We start from the raw sequence: 22,998 nt of genomic DNA on the forward strand, positions 1-22,998 counted from the left end.
CCAAAAAGCAAGATGACGAGGAAAGGGTTTATTTGGCTTACACTTCTGCACATCATTGAAGGAAGTCAGAACAGGAACTCAAACAGGTCAGAAACTTGGGAGGCACGAGCTAACTCAGAAGGTACTTACTGACTTGCTCCACATGGCTTGCTCAGCCTGGTTTCTTGTAGAACCCAGGGCCACTAACTCAGGGATGGCATCACCCACAATGGGCTGGGCCTTCATTAATCATTAATTAAGAAAATGCCCTACAGGCTTGCAGCCCAATCTTGTGGATGCATTTTCTTAATTGAGGTTCCTTCCTCTCAGGTGACTTTAGCTTGTGTCAAGATGACATAAAACTAGCCAGCACAGATCCCCAGAACCTATGTAGATGCTGGGTGGGCACTGTGACTCACCTGTAATTCCAGGCTTAGAAGGCAGAGTGACACAGGATTCCCAGAGCAGGCTGGCCAGTGGGAATAGCCATATTGGCAAGCTCTGGGTTAGACTGAGAGGTCCTGCTTCAATGAATACGGAGGAAGAATAAGGATAAACCTCAGGCTCCACATTCGATCTAGGATGGTTTCCAGCATCAATAGCCTCCACAAGCACACACATGCATGCATACCTCCCACATGCCCCCCACATGCAAACATGCATGCACATACATGCTCACTACATGTAAACACATACACACACACACACACACACACACACACACACACACACACACACACAAAATAGAAAAAGAAAAAGAAAAAAATTGGCAGAGCCTGGACAGGTGGACCTGTAGGCTCCCTTAACACACCTCCACTCACTTCCCTTCTGTTTCTATCACACTCTCAAACACTTCAGTTTCTCTTTATGGCACTTGTACATTTATTTGTGTGAGTCATGCCTGTCTTACACTGGAGTCCAGCCACAGGGAGGTGAGGATGGATTTGCCACTGTAGGAATTCAGTTTTTATCTGTGGGACAAAGGAATAACCATTAGGCATCCATGACTGGCCTCAGTGCTGAAATACCCTCAGTGCTGGAGGAGGAGGCCCGTGTTTGGGGGTTTCTCTTAATGTCCCGGGGTGGCAGTGGGGCTCGAATCTCATACTGGAGAAACAATAGGTTTGGGAGCTGGGGAGCTAGGATGGGTGCTGGACACAAGAATACGTCTTCTTCCAGCTCTCAGGGCCCCAGGAAGCAGCTGGGACACGGCTGAGGAGTCAGGACCAGAGAGATAATAACATCAGACATGGGATCCAGCCTCATGCCCATCAACGCCGCCTTCTGGGTAACACTCAGTGAGCCTGCATCACCCATCTGGGCCTTAGTTTATCCTGTGACATGAGGTTAACTGAGACGATTCACAAAGATTCTTCTAACATAGAAGATTGATGAGGTTGGAAAGCAGAATTCCAAGTTCAAGGGCCGTGGGAACTGGAGCTGAAGTCAGACTTCAAATCCACATCTTTTCTGCAAGCTGAGTCAGGTGAAGAGATCCGCTTTGCTTGTTTCCCAGCTAGGAAAACCCTCTACTAACTGAGCTACCCACTCTTAGCATGCACATGTAATAAATAATACATTTCTTTAAATAGACTCATGTCACTACAATTCAATGATGTTTAGAATCAAACAGAGTGCAGGGACACTTGGCCTTTCCTTCAAGCCAATACCAAGGACTGAGTGCTCTCTGGACCCAGTGAAAAATCTGGGTTTATCTGTGCTGAGCCCTCGCTGTGTGGGAGATGGGCTGCTGGGAGGACAGGGTTCCCTTGAGCTAAGAGGGCTGATGTTGATGGCATTCCTTTGAATGTACTGACCCCACCTCCTCACTGAAATGTCCTTTCTGGAGAGCCAGAGCCATGCTACCACCCCCTGTGCATCATCAGTGCGGGCAGGACGTAGTGTGGAGCTACACCAGCCCTTCCCAGTGAACATTCTTAGACTACTCTCTCCAGTGCTCGGGGCCTGTGTGAAGTGGAGGTTGATGGAAAGTGTCACTGAGGCCAGCAGTGATCCAGAGCTGGTGGCCTAGGAAAGACTCAGAGCAAGCTTTGCCTGTGTCAGAGGGGGAGGAGGGTCCAGGGGAGGAAGGGTTAGGGCTGTGGCCCAGAGGTAGGATGTGTTTGTGTGTTGGGGAATCCCAAGGTGCCTTAGGGAGGCTGCAGCAGAGTGAGTGGCGGGTGAGGTCAGGGCAGTGGGGTCAAGAATCTGGTGATGGTTAGTTTCACCGTGTTTGTTATTTGGGGGGATTACTTTGGTTATCAAAAAAAATTTTTTTATGGCTAAAAAGAGACATCTTAAAATAAGAAACAAATCAACTTAAAGAAACAGAAGGAACCCAGTGTGGCCCATAAATAAGCCAGCTTGGCGAGTGAGTTCCTCTGAGTACTGAAGGTTGGGAGGGAAGGAAGGCAGGGCCTTCCCATGGCTTGCCCACCAGCATGAGCAGGTTTAGAATTCCCAGACTAGAATCTCATCTTGAACTCCACCTCTGATCTCAGATTTCTGAGCTTACAGGAGCCTCCTAGATCATGGTCCTTATTTCCCCTCCATTTATAGATGGAGACACTGAGGCCCCAGAAACAGAGACCTTGTATGGTTTTTGATTTGCCATCCTTCTGACTGCCCCCAAACCCTATGATTCATGATTACCCTAAAAATAGCCTAGGCCATTCACCCTAGCTATGGGTAGCCATCGTACACCCACTGTGGATGGGAGGCTGCGTGTTGTGGGCTATTTGTACACTGTGTGAGGCTGTATTGCTGTGATTGATGTAATAAAAGCTGAACAGCCAATAGCTAGGCAAGAGGTACAGGCAAGACTTCTGGGCAGAGAGAGAACTCTGGGGAAAAGGTGGAGTCACCAGCCAGATGTGGAGGGAGCAGCATGGGCAGTACAGAGAGATGAGGTAATGTGCCACACAACAGAATGTAAATTAAAATAAATGGGTTAATTTAAGTTATAAGAGCTGGGGCTGGAGAGATGGCTCAGAGGTTAATAGCACTGGCAGCAATTCCAGAGGTCCTGAGTTCAATTCCCTGTATCCACATGGTGGCTCACAACTATTTATAATGAGATCTGGTGCCCTCTCCTGGCCTGCAGGCATACATTCAGGCAGAACACTATAGACATAATAAATAAATAAATCTTTAAAAAAAGTTGAAAGAGCTAGTAGGACAAGCCTAAGCTAAGGCTGAGCCTTCATAATTAATAAGTCTCTGTGTCATTATTTGTGAGCTGGTGGTCCAAAGGAAAGTCCAACCCCACTAGGGCATGGAGGGCTTACCCAAGAGCTACTCCGGAGGCTGGCGAGGAGGGCATCTGGTCCTACTCTGATTCAGCAGAGTAGGCTCTGGCCAGCTGACTCAGACTCTGAGATATCTGGGTCTAGGGTGGGTGGTGTAGGGGAAGGGACCACCACCCACTCTTAGGTGGACTGTTTTAACAATAGCACTGTTTGTCCCTTTTCCAGGGGAACTGGCTCCTGTCTGTGCCAGGGAGAAGTGACCACGGTGACTTCTGAAGGTCTGGGGAGCCCAGGCTGAAGACCCCTTCACCTCTTAGTTTTGCTCATTTGTGTGTTACCTTCAATCACATTTTCATAAGTTGGTGGTGGCCCCATCGAGAGACCTTCAAGTTCCACAGGTGCGTCAGGAACGAGAGGGGTATCATCCTTGTCCTGCCAAAGAGAAATTACTGTCCCCATTGGCCTAGCACGTGTACGAGTAGCGATTTACGAAGTGTGTCTTGGCAGAGTCACTTTTGAAGTCACAAAGTCCACATGAGGCTTGATGAGGGAACTTCCAGAGGTCTATGTGTGACTGTCTCTCTAACATTAATTGAGAAAGATCTATGGGATTAGTTGGTGGGGTTTGAGTTAGAGTTCCACCTCCAGTGTCCCGTTGACCATGGGCAAGTAGCTCCCACAGCTAGGATTCCCAACGTGGGCTGGGCTGGGTCTAGCTTTAGAAGGTGGTGTGAGTTCTCTAAGTCTCAGTTTACTTATCTGTATAGTGGGATGCACATACCTGCCTGAAAGGATGATGAGAAGATGAAGTAAAGCTACATTTATATGTGTCACTATGGCTATATTAATTATATGGATACTAATGCAGGGTTCCACAGAGGACCCGATATCTCCTAAGTACTCAGTCTGTGAGCCCTGCCTGCTGTCTGTCCCTTCTGAGCTCTCTGCTGCCCAACGTCCCCATGTCTTGAGGGTTTGTCTCCAGGAAGGCCTCACCTCGGCATGCAGACGTTCTGTCCTACAGGCTATGACGGCTGTGGATCCCGCCAGGAAGATCTCCAGGAAGGTGAAGCAGAGCAGGGTCAGCTCCAGTCTCTGGATATAGACCTGCAGCAAGTGGCAGGAGATAGGACAGGCCTTCCTTGGTACCTGCCTGTCACCTGGGTCTGCTGGGCAGATCCACAACAGAAGCAGCAGGGCTTCTGCTCCCCTGAGGGGGTAGAGAGGGACTCTGAGGGATTGGGGCTGTTTCCATCACGCTCCATGCCTAGTGCTTGATGATAGGGGGCCTGGGTGAGTGTTTCCCAAAGTGTGAGGACCAGAGGGTCTTCCAAGACCCTGGGAGAACTGGAAGTGGGCCTATGGGCCATTTGGATAACTCTGCTCAGCCGATGGGGTTGTCTAGGCCCAGAGAGAAAGGGTGTTTTTATAGCAGGGCGGGGGGAAGGGTGAGCTGGGAACCACTGGGGCAAAGCTACTGACATTCACCAGGGAAGCTTGTGTGTGTATTCGCTGTGTGTCATGGTGGAGCCTGGCACCTAACTTAGAGGGGCAGCGCTTCCTCCTGGTGCAGAGGCATCCATGATACAGTGCAAGGGCACTGGGCTCACTGTTGAGAGCTTAAAGAAAGCTTTAAGTTTTCACTGTACCCGGACTTGCTGCGCGACTTTTGGACACTGAATTATCCTTTCTGAACCTCAGTGATCACTGCCATAAAATGGGGGTAACGAAGTGGATTGAGCCAGCTCTACCAGGCTGTTGGGAGGAGGTGCCTTAGCTGTGGAATCAGCAGTTCTAGGGTGTGGTCTTGCAGTCATTTTGCTGCTCAGCACCAGGCAGGACATCCCCTCTTTCTGGGCATCAATTTTCCCGTGTGTAAAAGGAGAGCTGGACATAGTGACTTGAAGCACAGTCCAGTTTCCTGATGTTGACTCATGAGAAGGTCAGGCATGCTGCTTCCACCATGCCTCTGGAGGAATGTGTTCAGATTGGCAGTGCCTGGTTCCAGGACAGGTTTTCTGAGGCCTGATTGCTTTTTTCAGCCAAGCTCAAGGCTGTTCCCTCCTTGGAATCAGAGGAATCATGAGTGGAGGGGAACTCACTGTGCTGTTGGGGTATGGTCTCCAGATGGGCCATGGAAAAGGACTCTCCAGAAAGAGGTCCTTAGAAATGACAAAGAGGCCTGCCAGCGCACACAAGAAGCTGATGATGTTTCCTGTCACACACAGTACCTTCTGCAAGCAGAGGTGAGATGTTAGAGTTTAGTGATCCAACTCAAGGCTCTCCTTCCAGGAACTTGGTCTGTGACACCCTCCCCCCACACCTGGAGACTGGTCCTTCCAAGAGCTGATGCCAGATGCGTGAGGCTTATAGGAAAGAAGGATGCATCATGACACTCTCCCCAATGGCCATCCTATGTCAGGTAGGCCAACTGTCAGAGTCTAACATCCAGAGGACATCACAGGGAAGGGCAGGAAGAGCATGGAGGTGTCTTGCCTCTTCATACCCCAGGGTCTCCCCTCCTCTCCATCTATCCTGCTGGGCTCCTGAAACAGGCCTTCATCCTGTCATGCAGGTCTCTGCCAGGTTTCTTCTGCCTCTGCTGGGTTACCCCCCTCCCCCCAAGAAGCTTATACTCCAAAACAAACTCTTGGGCTGCTGTGAGGAGATAGTGTGGGATGACTCCCCCAGATCAGAGTTGATGGGGATAGAGGTGAGCTAAGAGAGGGTGTAGGCTGGAGAAGGTGTGGAGCTGAGGGGTTATCTAGAAGCAGCCCTAGGACTTGGGGGAAGGGATGCAGAGCCAGGTGGTCCTCAGGTTCCTGGCTTAGGGGCTGGATGGCTACATAATGAGTGAAGTCAAAACTTGCTAGATTTGCCCTTGCTCCAGTAAATAACACCCACCCATGCTCATGTAGACAATACTAATTAAAACACAGTGGGTCACAAACCCAAAACAAAACAAAAAACAAAGAAAAGATATGAAAGAAGAAAGAGAACTTGAAGGGAGGAAGAAAGGGTTTCGTGGGAGGGGGAAGGCAGAAGAGAGGATAAAATGGTGGGGGAGATATATGATACATATACAATGCAGATACATGAAATCGTGAAAGGATAAATAAGTAAGAAAGAAGCTTGATAGATTTGGAATGAAGCTGCAATGGTTAGTCTTCGTAGTTAACTTGGGTGGATTTGGAATCGCTGAGGAGACACATTTTTGGATGTGTCTGGGAAGGCATTCCAGAGAGGTTTAACTAATGAGGAGAGACCCACCCTAAAGGTGGGTGGCACCATTCCGTGGGTGGGGAAGGGGTGCCCAGACTGAATAATAAAAAGGAGTCAGATGGGCACCAGCGTTCTTCTCTCTGTTTCTGATCCACTCAGATGTGAGGAAGCAGCCTCCCGCTCCCACCGCCGAGTCTTCCTCACCACAGTGGACTGTACCTTCTTGATCCATAAGTCACTTTCTAACAGGTGTTTTGTCACAGAAAGAGAAAAGCAACTAATAGAGGAGCCAAGGTCTGATCTAGATGGAGGGGTGGGTGCCTGGAGTCATGCCTGAGAAGCCAGGAGCTCTGGGTGGGCTCCCCTTCTTCCCTGCCAAATCTAGCCAGCTGTCTGCATCTGGAGCCTCTCAGACGTCCTCTTCCATTCTGAAGAAGTGCGCTTGCTCCTGGCCACTTGCCCTGGTCGTCCCTGTACACAGATGCCCTTGTCTTTCCCCCTAGATTTGAGGGAAAGATCTCAGGGTGCCAGCTCACCATAGAGGTCTTGGGAAATGTCCTTGTTGTCATTGCCAAGATCCCTGAAATGAGACACTGCAGACCAGGTGTGATGGTCAAAAGAGAGAAATCGAGCTACTTCAAAACCCACAAAGTCCCCTTCGTTCTCGAGAAATCAAACCCCTGCTGGCTGGGGCGGGGGGCAGAAAACACCACTTCGTGGACAGAGCAAGCCTACTCCAGGCTCTGCCCTTCAACATGCTTACCCACAGAGGACACAAACCTCTAGTCCCCATGTAGATCCACAGCTGGGGTCACAGTAACCATCCCTCCCTCAACCTTTCTTCCGCACTTGGCGGGGACATTGCTCCTGGCTCTGAGGTCTAGGATGTTTTGGATCTATCTTTTGCATGTATGCTGAGTCTTTTGCTGTGTGCTCACCCCAGGGACCATAGGGTGATGGGCACTTCATGTGTAGAAAGCCCCGTCACTGTGGTGGGAGGGCCAACCTGGAGCGGTGGGGATGGAGGGAAGCTAGAGATGGGGCGAAAACATTTGCCCAAGAGAACACTATGGAGCTGGGGCTAAGTGTGAAGGTGGTTTTCAGGGCCGGGCTGGGGGGCCCTGGAGTCCTGGAGGAGCATGGAGCCTCTGGGGAACAGCATGCATGTGTCTCATATTGTCTCTCATCCTGGCTGATGTCCCGAGGACAGAGTTGTGGATCACAGCTGTGTGTGGCTGCAGGAAGAACCTGATGGGGTAGAAGGCACTAGGGTTGCTTTGGCTACTAAGATAGCCTGGATGCTCAGAATCCTTGTGAGCCTAGCTCATACTGGCTCATCTCCCTGTCCAACATACATGCTTCAATTTAAGGAGGGTCACAGGGCCCACGAGTGACAGGTGCTCCCTGAAAGGAGCTACGTCTAGTGTGACTGAGGGAATGGGGCAGAGAGGGGGAAGGTGGGCATTTGCTTTGTGACTCTTGGCTGTATCCAGCCTCCAATGTCAGGGCCTCCTAAGGGCCCATGTACCCCTGAATCCACTGATCTGGACTCCTACTTACAGAGACAGCTCCCCAGAGTGGATACCAGCACTTCAGCACCACCAAGTGCAGATTCTTAACTGTGGAGAGCAGGTAACCGCCAAAGGCCAGGTGTGCAAAAGCAATAGCGATGTGAAAGACCTGGGTGGGAAGCCAGACGTAACTGAAGTGAGGTGGCATCAGTGCCTGACCTACTGGTGGTAGTGAGTTCCTTTCCCACCTCTCAGGTGTCCTAGTCATCAAGGAAGGACCCCATCCCCAGGCCTGTAGTGACAGGTAGGGACGTCAAAACCACACTTGGGGTAACTGTCCTGCCCTGACTCTATGGGGCCGGTATCCTGGGCCCTGTTCACACCCCACAAAGCACCAACCTCCCCTTGCCATTGCTTGATTTTAGGATGAGTGTAAATGAGGCACCTCCCTCAATTTCCTCCCTGGGGGGTCTCCTCCCTACTCACAGTCAGCTTCTGCAGAAGAACACTTCTCTCCAGGGGCTTCTCAAGGTGCCCATTTGGAGCCGGATGCTGGGGCTTGGTCCCTTTCTCCATGGGCTGGGCCACTTTCTGCGCAGGCTGGGCAGGTCCTAGGTCCTGCCATTGAGAGATTTCCCCAGCGCCACTGCTAGAAATCATCATGGGAGCTTGTGCCGCCACTGACTCTGGCAGGGCACCCTGGCTGTGGGCCAAGGAGAAGGCCTCGTCAGAGTTCAGCTTGTGTCTGAGGCTTGGCTGTGACTCTCGCTGTCACCTCTGCCCCCTGGATCGTGGAGGCCTTGCCCAGCAGCTTTTGACCTTGGTATGTTTTCAGACGTTAAGTAAGGCTTTTACTAGGGGTGAGGAAACACACACATGTAACAAGTACACACAGAAAAAGGCCCTGTGCAAAGCCAAGTGGGGACTCACAAAGTGGAAGCCCATTGACTTTGATTTAAACTGGAATAATCTAGAACCTGGGAACGAGGGCTAGCTGCTGTGCTCAGCCTCTCTGGGATGGCAGGAAATGAGGAGCAGATGAACTTCATGCCCACTATAAGAGAGTGTTGTGTTGCGATATTTTGACTGCATTCTGACAGTAAAGTTTGCTTTGAATCAGAGGGCAGAGCTAGCTAGTAGATATTCAAAATTAACCATAGAGGTTTTGGAGGACTGAGAACAAATAGGGAGACAGGAAGTAGTAGGGTGGGGCTTAGAGAGGGTCTTGACCCCTTTGGATGGAGAAACGAAAGAGATGGGAGGTCACTGGTCGCTTCTCCACAGCTTCTCTGATTATTCAGATGCTTACCCTGATATCTGACTCCCAAGTTTTTAATTGATAAAGAATAATTAGAAAAACACTTAAAGAGAGAGCTCCCACTGGCTACGCTGCAGGCTGGCAGGATCTAGGGGTCAGAGGCCTGGCTTATGTGGGCATTTTGTAAATAGTTTCCATCCTGTGGCTTAGAATGAGACAACAGAAGGTGAACCAAACCATGGTCCTGTGGTGAAGCCCATGTCTTTTGGGTTTGGGGAGATGAGGGAGAGGAGGGAAGTTTGAATAGCAATGGTCCCCATTGACTCATGTTTGTGAATGCTTGGGCCATAGGGAGTGGCACTATTAGGAGGTGTGGCCTTGCTGGAGGAAGTGTGGGGATGGGCTTTATGCTCAAGCTATGCCCAGTGTGGCTCACAGTCTTCTGCTGTTGCCTGCAGATCAAGATGTAGAACTCTGAGCTACCTCTCCAGCACCATGTCTGCCTGCATGCTGCCATGTCCAACCATGACGACAATGGACAAAACCTCTGAACTGTTAGCTAGCCCCAATTAAATGTTTTCCTTTTGAGAGTTGCCATGGTCATGGTGTCTCTTTACAGCAATAGGGACCCTAACTAAGACAATGATCATCTGGGCACTGGGGATAGGGAGGTGTCTCTACCTGGGCATTTGCTTGTGGGAGCTATGGCAGTGGAAATGGTTCAGATATCCAATAAGGAATCAGACTCAAGAGGACAGAGTATCCCTTCCCAAAGCACATCATATGGAACACTGGTCCTAATGGACCTGCCTTAAAGGGGTCCATGGTTAAATACATTTAGAAAACCTAACACATCACTTTCTTCTTACTTTTTCAAGGCTCTGAGGACTCTTGCAGGGATGTTCTCTGTTTTAATACTAAGGATATTTTCTACATTTAATTTGTTATAGAATCTTCTTCATAAGAGTCCAGCCATGCTGTGCAATTGATATTCTGTAGGGTCTGCTTTGGGCTAAATGACAAACTTCCAAACCTCTGGTTCTAGGTTTTTGGGCATCTGTTCCCTCCTGTTGGTGTTTCCATGGTGCATCACAGTGGGGCTGGGGGCTGGGGGCTGGGGGCTGGGGGCTGAGGGCTGAGGGCTGGGGGCTGGGGGCTGGGGACTGGGGACTGGGGGCTGGGGGCTCGGCTCGGCTCTCAGGGCTTATTTCAAACTTGAAATTGGAATGGAGAGATGCTAAGAGGAACTTGGTGTGCTCTTGAGGGGGAGGGGCTGGAGGGGGCAGACCTTAGACAGCAGAGGGGAAGGGTTGTGGGTTATGAAGTCCCTTGCCACTTGCCAAGATGAAGGGTATGTTATCAGCAGACCATTGCTCATGGTGACTCCATCCTGCCTGTCTTTTTCCAGTTTTTCATTTCCAGGCTCTAGAATTCACTCTCATTCCAGAGTCATGGCCTTAAGATAAGGGCCTCGCCATTAAGAGGTTGTCATCGCTGCTCTGTAAAACACAGGCTGCTGACTGAGCCATGTCCTTAAGATAAGGGCCACACAGCTAGGAGATCACTATCACTGTCCTGAAAAACACAGACTTTTGACTTCCATGTGTAGCTCCCAATCTGACCCTCCTTGTGAAATCGCCCACTTCCCTAGACATGAACTTGAGACCTTAGCCTGTCCCCTTTCCCAGGTGTCTTCATCACTATTCAATTGCTGCAAAAAGACACCATGACAAAGGTGGTATTGTGTTCCCCAACATATTGTGCACCCTAATAAACTTATCTGGGGGTCAGAGAACAGAGCAACCACAATGTTGAACATAGAGGTTAGGTATGGTAGCACACACCTTTAATTCTAGCATTCCAGAGGCAGAGATCCACCTGGATCTCTGTGAGTTCAAAGCCACACTGGAACAGCCAGGCATGGTGACACATGCCTTTAATCCCAGGAAGTGATGGCAGGAAGCAGAAAGGTATATAAGGTATATAAGGCATGAGGACCAGGAAATAAGAGTCTTGTTAAGCTTTTAGGCTTCTAGCAGCAGTTCAGCTGAGATCCTTTTGGATGAGGACACAGAGGCTTCCAGTTTGAGGGAACAAGATCAGCTGAGGAACTGGCAAAGTGAGGTCAGCTGTGGCTGGTTCTGTTTCTCTGATCTTTCAGCATTCACCCCAATACCTGGCTCTGGGTTTGTTTTTATTAAGACCTTTTAAGATTCATGCTACAGTAACTCTTATAAATGAGAGCATTAATTGGGGGCTGGCTTACAGTTTCAGATATTAGTGCATTATCATCATGGCCAAGAGCATGGCAGCATGGTTGGCACACGTGGCACTGGAGAAGTAGCTGAGAGCTGTCTATCCTGATGAGAGAGAGAGAGAGAGAGAGAGAGAGAGAGAGAGAGAGAGAGAGAGAGAGAGAGAGAGAGAGAGAGACTTGGTCTGGCATGGCCTTTGGAAACCTCAAAGCCCACCCCCAGTGACACAGTTCCTCCAACAATATCACACCTCCCAATCCTTTCAAATAGCACCACTCCTTGGTGACTGACCATTCAAATACATAAGCCTATGTGGGAACATTCTTATTCAAACCACTGCATTTCACTCCCTGGCCACCGTAGGCTTATAGCCACATCATAGTGCAAAATGCATTTAGCTCAACTTCAAAAGTCCCCTTAGTCTTTCACAGTCTCAACACTGTTTAAAAGTCGAGAGTTCAAAGTCTCTTCTGAGACACATGGGAATCTCTAAACCATAACCACCTATAAAATCAAAATCAAAACGCAGTTCACATGCTTCCAACATACAGTGGCACAGAGTACACATTGCCATTTCAGAAGGGAGGAAAGGGAGCAAAGGGAGCAAAGGGAGGAAATACTGGACCAAAACAAGACTGAAAACTGGCTGGGCAAACTTCAAACTCTGCATCTTCATGTCTGATAACAAAGCACACTTCAGATCTCCCAACTCCTTTCAGCTTTGTTGACTACAACATAGTTCTCTCTCTTGGGCTGGTTCTACACCCAGTCTGTGGCACAGCCATATCTGATGGGAAGAGCAAAAGTCAAGGGCCATCTCAGCTGCTTGACCAAGATCCAGCAGAGCTGAGCCACATGATGGCCGCCGGGCCACCTTTGGTTTTCATCTCCACCTGTTGCATGCTTGGGGGACTTTTAATATTTGTATAATTTGGTGATATTGGATTTATGGGAAATTTCTTATGAATCATTTATGCCTTCTCCCATGAGTACTGCTTCCAAGCTTCCCCAGGAAAGTCCTGAACATACCACCCCTTCCACTTTTAGGGAGATATCCTTATCTACTGGAAGGTCTTCCTTATGCCTTGGAGGTTGTGACACATAAAGAAGCCAGAGGCAGGGGTTGGGGATTTAGCTCAGTGGTAGAGTGGCAAGGCCCTGGGTTTGGTCCTCAGCTGCGGGGGTGGGATGGGGTGGGGTGGTGGTGGGGGAGGGAGAAAGAAAGAAAGAAAAAAAAAAGAAGCCAGAGATCTCTTTATGAGGCTATGAGACATTCTTGAAACATCTGTCCCTGTATTTACCCAGGAACAAGATAATCAAAACAAAGTAACTTAATAAGGTCAATAAGATTCACTGGGCTAGAAGAGTTGGCCACAGATCAGATTGCAAGTCTCTTCCCACTATACACTCAGACAATTACATGGCATATACAGCAACACAGTTAGATTAGCTGAAGTTACCTCCACCCTACACAGAAACTTATATTTTGGGCAAAGAATGATGTAAAAGATGTTATAAGAATGAGACGTCAGGACCTCCCTTTCTTAGAAAAACTAGCACAAGCAGAGCCACTATGGTGTCACATGACCAAGAACAACAGAATGCCAGGATTAGACATATAAACAAATTCTATAAAGATATAAAATGTAAACATTATTATGCCAGAATTTAAATAATAACTGCAGCAACTTTGGCCTAAGGATTTTTCTTGGACACTCTTGCCATTAAGAGTTAATAGGGGTTGGGGATTTAGCTCAGTGGTAGAGCGCTTGCCTAGCAAGCACAAGGCCCTGGGTTCGGTCCTCAGCTCCAGAAAAAAAAAAAAGAGTTAATAATACACTGCTTGGGACATAGCAATATGTTGCACGAATCCTAAATGGTCTTATTATAAAAACCCGGAGCCAGATATTGGGGTAAATGCTGAAAGGTCAGAGGAAACAAACCACAGTCACTTTTCACCTCGCCAGCTCCTCAGTGGAAAAGAGAAGACCCTGTCTCCACGAACCCTCAGACTCTTTTTGGCTGAGGAGTTGGCGAGGCGAGAAGTGGCTGTGGTTTGTTTCCTCTGATCTTTCAGCATTTACTCTAATACGTGGCTCCGGGTTTTTATAATAAGACCATTTAGGATTCATGCAACAAACTGGCATCCAACTTTTGGGGGCATGAATTCATGAAAAAGCTGCTTGCCTGTGGCTTTGCAGCCATTGGCTCAGGCCAGAGCTGCATGTAACCAGAGTCTTCACCCCTGCCTGGGCTGACCCTAAAGGCCCAGGCCCAGGCTTAGGCCTAGGCCCAGGCCCAGGCTCAGACTCCAAACATGCTGGAATTAGCAGCTTTCTCATGTCCTGCCCCCCCCTCCCCCGACTCTTCGTACAGACAGCTAGCTCTTTAGTTTCTTCCTTCTGGAGTTCACTGGACCCTCTGCTCCAGCTGCTGCCACACTAGGTAGCTGCCTCACTTTACCGTCATCTGAGTCATCATGTCAGCAGATTTGGTGAGTCAATTGGGATTTCTTAAAAGGGGGAGTTAGTTTAAAAAAAAAAGACAGAGTTTTTTTTCTCCACTTTTAAAAAAAAAAGGGAAAACACTATTAATAATGGGAGGAGTATGGTTTCTATTTGATAATACACTAGACAATCTGAAAACGGAACAATTAAATGAGAGGATAATTAACTTATATAGGATTGATGTAATGTCAATTATAAACATTATCGGTTTGTATAAACATTATATGTTTAACATATATGTATAAACATTATCATTCTTATTTTATCCCTAAAAAAATTGGTTTATATGAGTGCCAAGTTGGTTGATATGAATGCCAAGATAAAAGTCTTAGAAAAACTAATTAATACAGATTATAGAGATATTCAGACCCAGACAGAGGAATTTAAAAGAGAACCAATTTCAGCATTGCATTATAAGGTTACAGAGAAACAGCCTAAGGCTTTCAAAGAGTCAACCTTAATTTTTCCAGTAACCTTACAAGTACTACCAAATTATAGATATCCCTAAGACTGTGTACAAGCTGATTGGACTCATGTGCAAATGTTAGATTTGAGGAGATTCAAAGAAGCTATGGTCTCATATGGCATGCACTCACTATATGTGAAGCAGATGTTAAATTTGTGGTCAACTTGTAATAGAATTATCCCTCAAGACTGGAAAGATTTGGTTACAGCTGTCTTGGAAACTGGTCCCTAATTACAATGGAGGACCTGGTGGGAGGATGAGGCTAAGATCATTGAACAATGAATAGAGTAGGGCTAGAGGTCTTGAAATCTCCCAAGATCAACTTCTTTGGGAGGATGATTATGCTGGATATACAAAAACAATCTTTATATGATGACCACACCCTGGCTTTATGCCACAGCAGCCTTGAATTCTTGGGACAGAATTGAAGAAGTAGGAAAGAAAACTGAGTCATTTACTAAAGTTATACAGGGCCCAAAAGAAAATGTCATAGACTTCTTAACAAAGGCTATCTTCAGCAGTAAGTAGAATGATACCAAATTCAGAAGCTGGACAAATAATAATTGAATCTCTGGCTTTTTGAAAATGCTAATGCACAATGCAAACGGGTAATTAGGTCATTAAAGGCAAGATCAGCACCCTTGGAGGAATGGATCTGATATACAATTAATACTGAATCTCATGACCATGATGATGATTGGATAGGAGAGGTGATTTCAAGAGGTCTGAAGAAAAATAGTAATGTTAGATGTTTCAATTGTGGTAAACAAGGTTACTTAAGAAGGGACTGTAAACAGGGCATTCCTAGAAACAATGTTTTTTTCAAGGAATAATCCCAACAGAACTCCCCTCCTTTCTGGGTTATGCAGAAGGTGTGGCAAAGGCAGACATTGGATTATTGAGTGTAGATCAACAAGGGACAGACAAGGTAATCCTTTGCCTTTGCTGTCAGGAAATGTCCTGAGGAGCCTCTCTCAGGCCCTCATGTCAAATTCTATTCAGTCCTTTCCTGTTATCTTGGAGGAAACTCCTTCCCAGAGCAATTAAAGAACCTAATGCCTATTGTAAGAAACCAGACTGCTCTGGACAATAGAGCAGCTACAGCAGAGGAAAAACAAACAAACAAACAAACAAAAAAACAACTAGGGTGAACCGATAAATCAAAATGGATAAAGATTAGATTTGGAATCTCCCCAAAGTTAGGGTTTGGGCAGGGTTTTGTTTTTGTCATTCCAGGAAAAGAAAAACAACCATCTTGAGGAATTTAAAGACCTTTGGACAAATAAGCATCCAAAGAAGAATGGAAAACTACTTTGAAAAAATCACCAAGAAAAGGAATAATCTGGCCTAATGCAATCTCTGAAGTCTCCAAAAAGAAGATGGGATCCCACAATAATGATTCTACATGGACTATGATAATGTCATTAAGCTGACAAACACCACCCAGAGATCAGCTTTGGACTACAAAGTGCTCAGGACAGTTTCAAGATGGCTAGCTGAGATGATCCAGTCTCACAGACTACTCCAGCAAGGACTTGAGACTTGAGACAAGCCCTGCACTTTCCCATTATGCAGAGACTGGACAACAAATGATACAGCTACTTCTCCCAGGACTTGATAATTAACCCAAAATTTTTCTTTTCAGCATTCCCTAAAGATGTCTTAGGCCCCAGACAGCAGGAAGTAAATTTAAGAACATGATGCTCACATTCCCAAGAGGTGGGGTGGGTAGTTTTTGGTTGTTCAATGGGAACATTGATAATTGTCACTATTTAAGGTGTTTGATTACAAAGGAGATTAGATTTAGGGTTCTTGTTTTGAAAAAAAAAGAGGATATAGATATGATAAGATAAAAGGAAGATTATTAAATCTACTCTAAAAAATATATAGAAATGATAGGATATCTACTCTGAAAAAAAAGTGAGAATATGAATATGATAAAAGGTAGATTATTAGGCAGCTGTGCATTGGTGCCAGGTCCTGGGCTCGTTGCATGAGTTGGCTGTTTGAATCCTGGGACTTATGCAGGGACACTTGGCTCGGTCTGGGAGGGGGGAATGGACCTGCCTGGACTGAGTCTACCAGGTCAACCCCGGTCCTCGGGGGAGACCTTGATCTGGAGGAGGTGGGAATGGGGGGTGGGCTGGGGGGAGGGGTGGGCGAGAGGGGGAGAACAGGGGATTCTGTGGCTATTATGTTGAACTGAATGGTGTTGTAAAATAATAATAATAATAATAATAAAAAAACCAAAAAAAAAAAAAAAAAAACCAAAAAAAAAAAAAGGTAGATTATTGAATCTACTTTCAAAAAGCAACTACTAGCTTTAAATATAGTTTTAAATATAAAATATTTATATTGGATTAGATTTGATTTTTGTATATTGTATATAAATTGTGTATTTTGATACAAAGTTGAGATTATTTTTGTTGGAACATATTGCACATGTATTTCTACTCTTGTTCAAGGTATTGTATTTAACAGTTCATTTATCAATGTAATGCAAATTGCTAGTCCTTGAAAGTTCTTATTACAAACTAGGATAATGAAGAAATGCAAGTCAGAAGTCATTACAATCAAATTTGTAGTCACATTAGGTATGTTTTCAAGGTCAAACAGAGATATATTTTAGATAGACAGGTCATCTTCAAACACTTCAGAGATCTACAGAATTTGGCATTTGTTTTAATAACAGATTCTTTCTTTCTTTCTTTTTTTTAATGATAATGAGATGTATCTGCTCCTGGCAGCACCAATCTACTTCAGAGAAGATGATGGGCATCAAAGAAGCTCCTATGGAGTTTACTTTCTTTGTGGTAAAAGTTAGCCACTGGGTAAGAAAATGCCCTTGCCTTGACTGCTGACAGTATGCTGTCCAAAACAGACAAGCAGGACACAAAAGAAAGGATGACTGAACCTTGCCAAGACAAGGTAGGAAGGCCCTTCAGAATATCCTGCTTCACAGAAAAGTCTACCAGTTATGTGAGGCCTGTAGGCTGAAGATGGATGCCCTAACATTGCAGAGGAAACCTGGGTGATTGTCCAGGCAGCCAGCTGTTTCTGTCATTTCTCACATTTTTTGGAAGTCACTTGCCTGCACTTCCTGTTTACTTAGGTAATATTTCCTTCTTGGGTCTCTAATAGAGCTGAAGACTAGATAGTTATAGTTATAGTTTTCCTTGTTAACAAATTCAGAAAGAGAATTTACTAAAGAGGTGTAAAGTGTATATTTGAAAGATAATTTTTGGTTGGAAATACAAGCTGGGATAGAAAGTGAATTAGGTACAACACTTTGGATTCACCAATATATGATAAATAATGGACTATTTTCTCTGAATTTGTAAAATGTTAATGGACTGGACATCGTTAATGTAGTTCTTGACTGTATATATTACATATAGTTATTGTATTTATTGTATATAGTTTTTCTTATATTAGTTATTACCTTCTTTATTATTTTAGACAAAAAAGGAGAAATGTGGTGATATTTTGTTGTACTCTAATAAAATTTGCCTGAGGATCAGAGGACAGAGCCAGCCACTAGATTAAACATAGAGGTCAGGCAGTGGTGGCACACATCTTTAATCCTAGTACTCAGGAAGCAAAGATCTGTCTGGGTCTCTGTGAGTTCAAGGCCCCACTAGGCTACATGAGATTGATCCAGTCTAGGAAAGAAACAGAGCCAGGCAGTGGTGGCACACACCTTTAACCCCAGTATTTGGGAAGCACACATGGCATTAATCCCAGCACTAGGAAGGTTGAGACAGAAAGTGAAATGGCTGGGCAGAGAAAGGCATGTAAGGCTTGAGGAGACAGGAATGAGAAACCCTTTCAGCTGAAGACTCAGAGGCATTCAGTCTGAGGATTTGTGGAGGAGTTGACAAGGTGAGAAGTGGCTGTGGCTTGTTCCTTTTTCTCTCTGATCTCTCAATATTTATCCCAATATCTGGCTCTGGGTTTTTATTATAAGACCATTTAGGATTCCTGCAACAGCAATATGCCCGGGCTGGCTTGAAGGTTTTGTTTTGGTCTAGCATCCTTAAGGCAACCAGAACTACTAGCCTGAGAACAGGCTGACGTACAACTTTAGATTCTTAAAAACTGAGTTATGGGGTTAATGAGTAAAAATGGTTATAAAAGATAACTGTTTATCAATGATGCTAAAATGAGGTAAGATGATTGGAGAAGATAACTCTGTTCTATTATAGTTTATCAATGATGACTAAGCGATGAGCAAAGGAAGTGAAACACATGTCCCAAAACAAAAATGATATGATCTATGTTTTGGAACAACATGGATCTATCCCTGTTTACTAAATTCTATATAAATAAAGAAGCACTCTGGCTGCTAGTCAGTTAGGCTGCAAGAGTCTCACCACCACTGTGGCCTGGCTCACCTCCTTCCTTTACCAACTCCTTACATTGTCTGCTGGGACCTGTTCACCCTGGGGATGACTCATGGCAAGACTGCAACTCTTCTTGGCAGACAGATGTCCCATGACTCTGGCATCTCCATCTTGAGGTCTCCAAGGCAATCCAGGCTTTATCTTCATAGCTTCACTCAATGGCCTCTCTGGGGATCTATGCAGGGATACCCCTAACACATGCTTGGCTACATGAGTGGCTTCTCTGAGCCATGGAGGGAGATTCCACAACACCCTTCCTGTATCCTTGATTCTAAAGCCAGGACCATGTGGCCGAAACTCACAAGTTCTGCTGCTTGATGGGGCTGGAATGTGACCCCCTTGTTCAATTACATTTGTTGGCATCAGCTTTATGTTGTTGTTGGTCTCTTTCACTGCTTAAGCTTTTCTTTAATTCTTTTTCACAAGCTGGAAGCTTAGCTGGGGTCTTGCTCTGACATCACTACTCCTTTTGTTCTATTTATCAGGATCTTCTATCTCCTTGAGCACTGGACTTGGCTCCAACATCACCTACCCTAGTACTCTGTTTCTTCTCACACTGTATATTTTGTGTTTCTCTTTGTCTGGTTTATACTTTTACATTATAGACCTGTATAAGCGTGATTGCTAATAACCGCATGACATCGCCAGCACTAGCCTGTCTTGGAATCATCTCTGCCAACACCTTTAATCCAAAACTCTTCAACTTAGCCCCATGCAGATTTTTAGGACAAGGGTAGAAGGCAGCCACATTCTTTGCTAAAATATCAAGAATGGTTTCTAGGCCACTTATTACTATATTCTTCCCTTTTGCAACCTCTTGAATCAGCTCTCATCATCTACCTCACTCTCAGCACCTCTGCTTTCCATGCTTCACCAGGACCCATGAAACTATACTCAAAGCATTCAACCATTTTTCTAGTTCAAAGTTCCCGAGTCTTCTATATTTCTTCAACAGACAGTATGGTCAGGCCCATCACAGCAATATTCCAGTCCCTGGTACCAACTTTTATCTTAGTTACTGTTCTATTGCTGTGAAGAGAAACCATGTTAAAGGCAACTCTTAACACAAGCATCTAATTGGGGGCTTGCTTGTAGTTTCAGAGTTTAGTTCCTTATCATCATGGCAAGGGGCATAACAACAGGGTGGCAAGTATGGAGAAGTAGCTGAGAGCTTTACATCCTGATCCAGAGGTGGGAGGAAGTGGGGGTGGGGGGGAGAGAGAGAGAGAGAGAGAGAGAGAGAGAGAGAGAGAGAGAGAGAGAGAGAGAGAGAGAGAGAGAGAGACTGGGCCTGGCATGGGCTTTTGAAACCTCAAAGCCCACCCCCAGTGACACACTTCCTCCAACAAGGCCACATCTCCTAATCCTTCCAATCCTTTCAAATAGTGCTACATCCTGGTGACTAAGTATCCACGTATATGATCCTATCAGGGTCATTCTTATTCAGACCACCACACCAGGCTGCTAGCCTCCTCAATAGTGCCTCTCTCTCCTCACACCACAACCCTCCTCTCAAAGATTTCCCTAGGAGTCCAACAGTTAAAGCTGTTGTTGGCTACAGACCTCTAGAATGCTTGTGCCCTGTCCACCTTGCCTCCAGGACTCCAGGGCTGGAGCAGAGCTGCCTTGGGGTGAAAGTGGACAGGCAGGATGAGGGAGAATTTCTTTACTTGTCCCCTTTCCCAGGCTCCTCAGCCAGCTAAGGGCCCATAGACCCAACTGTCTGGTATCTCAGGGACCCCAAGGGTCTTGGTGATTTATACTCAACCTTGGACTTTCTGGACCCTTTTCCCTTAGGCTCTGGGAGGCAGAGCAGAGCTGGGAGGACCCTTCAGCCCCTCAGTGGGCCAGAACATGAATCTTCCAAGCAGGCAAGCTAGGCCCAACCCTGGCTCTACTACTGCATCTCAGCATCTAAGCCTGTTTCTATGGTCACACAGGAACATCAGTGCCTGCCTCGAGGCTGGGCTGTGGGGCTGAAGAGGTAGCAATAAAAGCCGGTGATACCACCCACCTGCCCTACACCTAGACTCTCACCCGACCTTTGTCTGGTTCTCTGTTAAGACAGATCCCATTCTAAGCCCCAGGAGTGGGAAGTTCATTGCCTGTGGGAGAATTCCCACAGAGCTACACCTGCTCTTAATCCTAGCCTTAATCCACCTTCTGCTTCTCAGTTACTTGGGTTTCTTATTGCCTTCTAAGTGAATCTTGCCTGAGAAATTCGGCCTACTGTGGTATTCCTTAACTGAGAATTTGCATTTGGCATTGTTCCTTTGGAAGCTTAATTAGGATGTTTTAGGGATATGTAAATCAGCTTGCTGAAAGTGTAAACTGGAGAACAATAAAAAGGCCCTTGGCTAAGGGAAGGTGTCTCAGTCCAGGAGAGGCTGGGTCCCTCTGCAGCTGGAAAGGCTAAAAATTTATCCTTAATGTGTCTTCCCACAGACCTGAGGGAACCCACACCCGTTCAACAGTTGCCTCCGTCTGACTCCTGCTCAGAGCTGGGAAGGGCTCCTGCTGGCTGGGAAGGGCTCCTGCTGGCTGGGAAGGGCTCCTGCTGGCTGGGAAGGGCTTCTGCTGGCTGGGAAGGGCTCCTGCTGGCTGGGAAGGGCTCCTGCTGGCTGGGAAGGGCTCCTGCTGGCTGGGAAGGTTGTGGAGAGGGGAGAGGACCTGGTATGTGGAGAAAGTGAACTGGGAGCCCACACTGCCCTTCAGGACTCTGCAGAGCAATGAGCTGGACACCAAGGACCATGTGTTGGAATGGGTAAAATCTGTCCACGGGAGGTCTGGGTTGGAAGGCTGAGAAAACCTTGCTCTGAATGTGACCCTAATTAGATGGTGCAGACGAAGTCAAGAGAACAGAGAGGGCAATGAGTGTTTACATGCGTATGCATGTATATGTGTATGTAATATGTGTGCATAGATGTGTATGTATGTAGATGTGTGTATGGGCATGTCAGGCAGAGAAAGGCAGGACCAGGGGTATGGCGTCACAGCGTGCTGGCTGCCAGCCTAAGAAGATGTGGTTTTCAGTTATGTTAGTTCAGAAGGAGCCCAGGTGTGTGAGAAGCAACCTTTCTCAGGGCCTCAGGGCTAGGCACTCGATGTCAAGGGTGGTTCTGGGAAAGTGGACTTCCACAAGTCCCTTTCTCCCTTTGCTTTCTCAAATCTGTCTCTCTGTGTGTTTGAGGTCACCAGAATTAGAAGGAAGGGGTGACACTCCCCTCAGCTCTCAGGATCTCCAATTGGTAGTTGACTGGGCAGGCAGCAGATTCCTCCCTGGAGAGAGGCTGATGGTAACCCTGCTTCCCAGGGCTCTATAGCATGGAGCATCTGTTCCCCAGCTGCTGCCGCTGCTGTTTGATAGACAGTCACCCCTGCTCCCTTCTGGAGGGTCAAGTTACAGCCACTCACCTAGAGCTCGCAGCTAGGTGACTGACTAGCACAGAGGCTGGTCTTTTGTGTCGAGGTTGAACCCCACATGAGGCCCCGATGACCCCCCCCCCCCCGTGTTTGTTTCTGCTGTGGAGCAGGGGTACTCACCTGGCCCAGGGACCTGTGCTGTGGGCTTCAGCCGTGCTTTCTCATCCAGAGCTGCCTCAGCAGAGTCACAGGAGGAAATCAGAACATCTTTACGGCTTTAGACTTTGGATCTCTTCCTCCCAGGACCCGCCCCTTGTTTACACTCCTAGCTGTACAGAGCTGCCTGTGGGCACGAGATCCTTTAAAACCACCCGGCTTCCAAAACCAAGCAGGTGAAAATCTGAGTCCTCTGCCTATGTCTCCCTTCAACATCGAAGACAGTTAATGTTGCAACGTGGACAGTTCAGACAGTTTATGGAGCAGAACTGATGGAAGAGGCATTTGTCATGTGTGTGTGGGGGGAGTTAGCAGTTGAGTGATTTGATTATTGAAATTTTCAAAATTTTTATTTGTGTGCATTTGATGTGTGTGTGTGTGATTGATGTGTGTGTGTGGCGGGGGGGGGGCACCCCTGTTGCTGTGGTGTGTGTGTGTGTGTGTGTGTGTGTGTGTGTGTGTGTGTGTGTGTGTGATTGATGTGTGTGTGCGGCGGCGGCAGGGGGGGGCACCCCTGCTGCTGGTGTGTGTGTGTGTGTGTGTGTGTGTGTGTGTGGATAATTTTGTGAA

The 22,998-nt window shown here is 46.8% G+C and overlaps 1 protein-coding gene across 1 annotated transcript; it reads right to left on the reverse strand.

Moving 5' to 3' along the window:
- Nucleotides 1-839: 839 nt before the first annotated feature.
- Ms4a10 (membrane spanning 4-domains A10) lies at nucleotides 840-22,506 on the reverse strand. Its single transcript, XM_076559950.1, has 8 exons — nucleotides 22,393-22,506; nucleotides 8,447-8,663; nucleotides 8,010-8,129; nucleotides 6,986-7,042; nucleotides 5,330-5,461; nucleotides 4,224-4,334; nucleotides 3,566-3,659; nucleotides 840-950 (listed from the first exon to the last, which is right to left on the reverse strand). The coding sequence occupies exons 2-8, from the start codon at nucleotides 8,621-8,623 to the stop codon at nucleotides 940-942; spliced, it is 702 nt and encodes a 233-aa protein (XP_076416065.1). The 5' UTR covers nucleotides 8,624-8,663; nucleotides 22,393-22,506; the 3' UTR covers nucleotides 840-939.
- Nucleotides 22,507-22,998: the final 492 nt, after the last annotated feature.

This window comes from Peromyscus maniculatus, chromosome 1 (assembly GCF_049852395.1).
Source record: "Peromyscus maniculatus bairdii isolate BWxNUB_F1_BW_parent chromosome 1, HU_Pman_BW_mat_3.1, whole genome shotgun sequence".
Classification (NCBI taxonomy): Eukaryota; Metazoa; Chordata; class Mammalia; order Rodentia; family Cricetidae; genus Peromyscus; species Peromyscus maniculatus.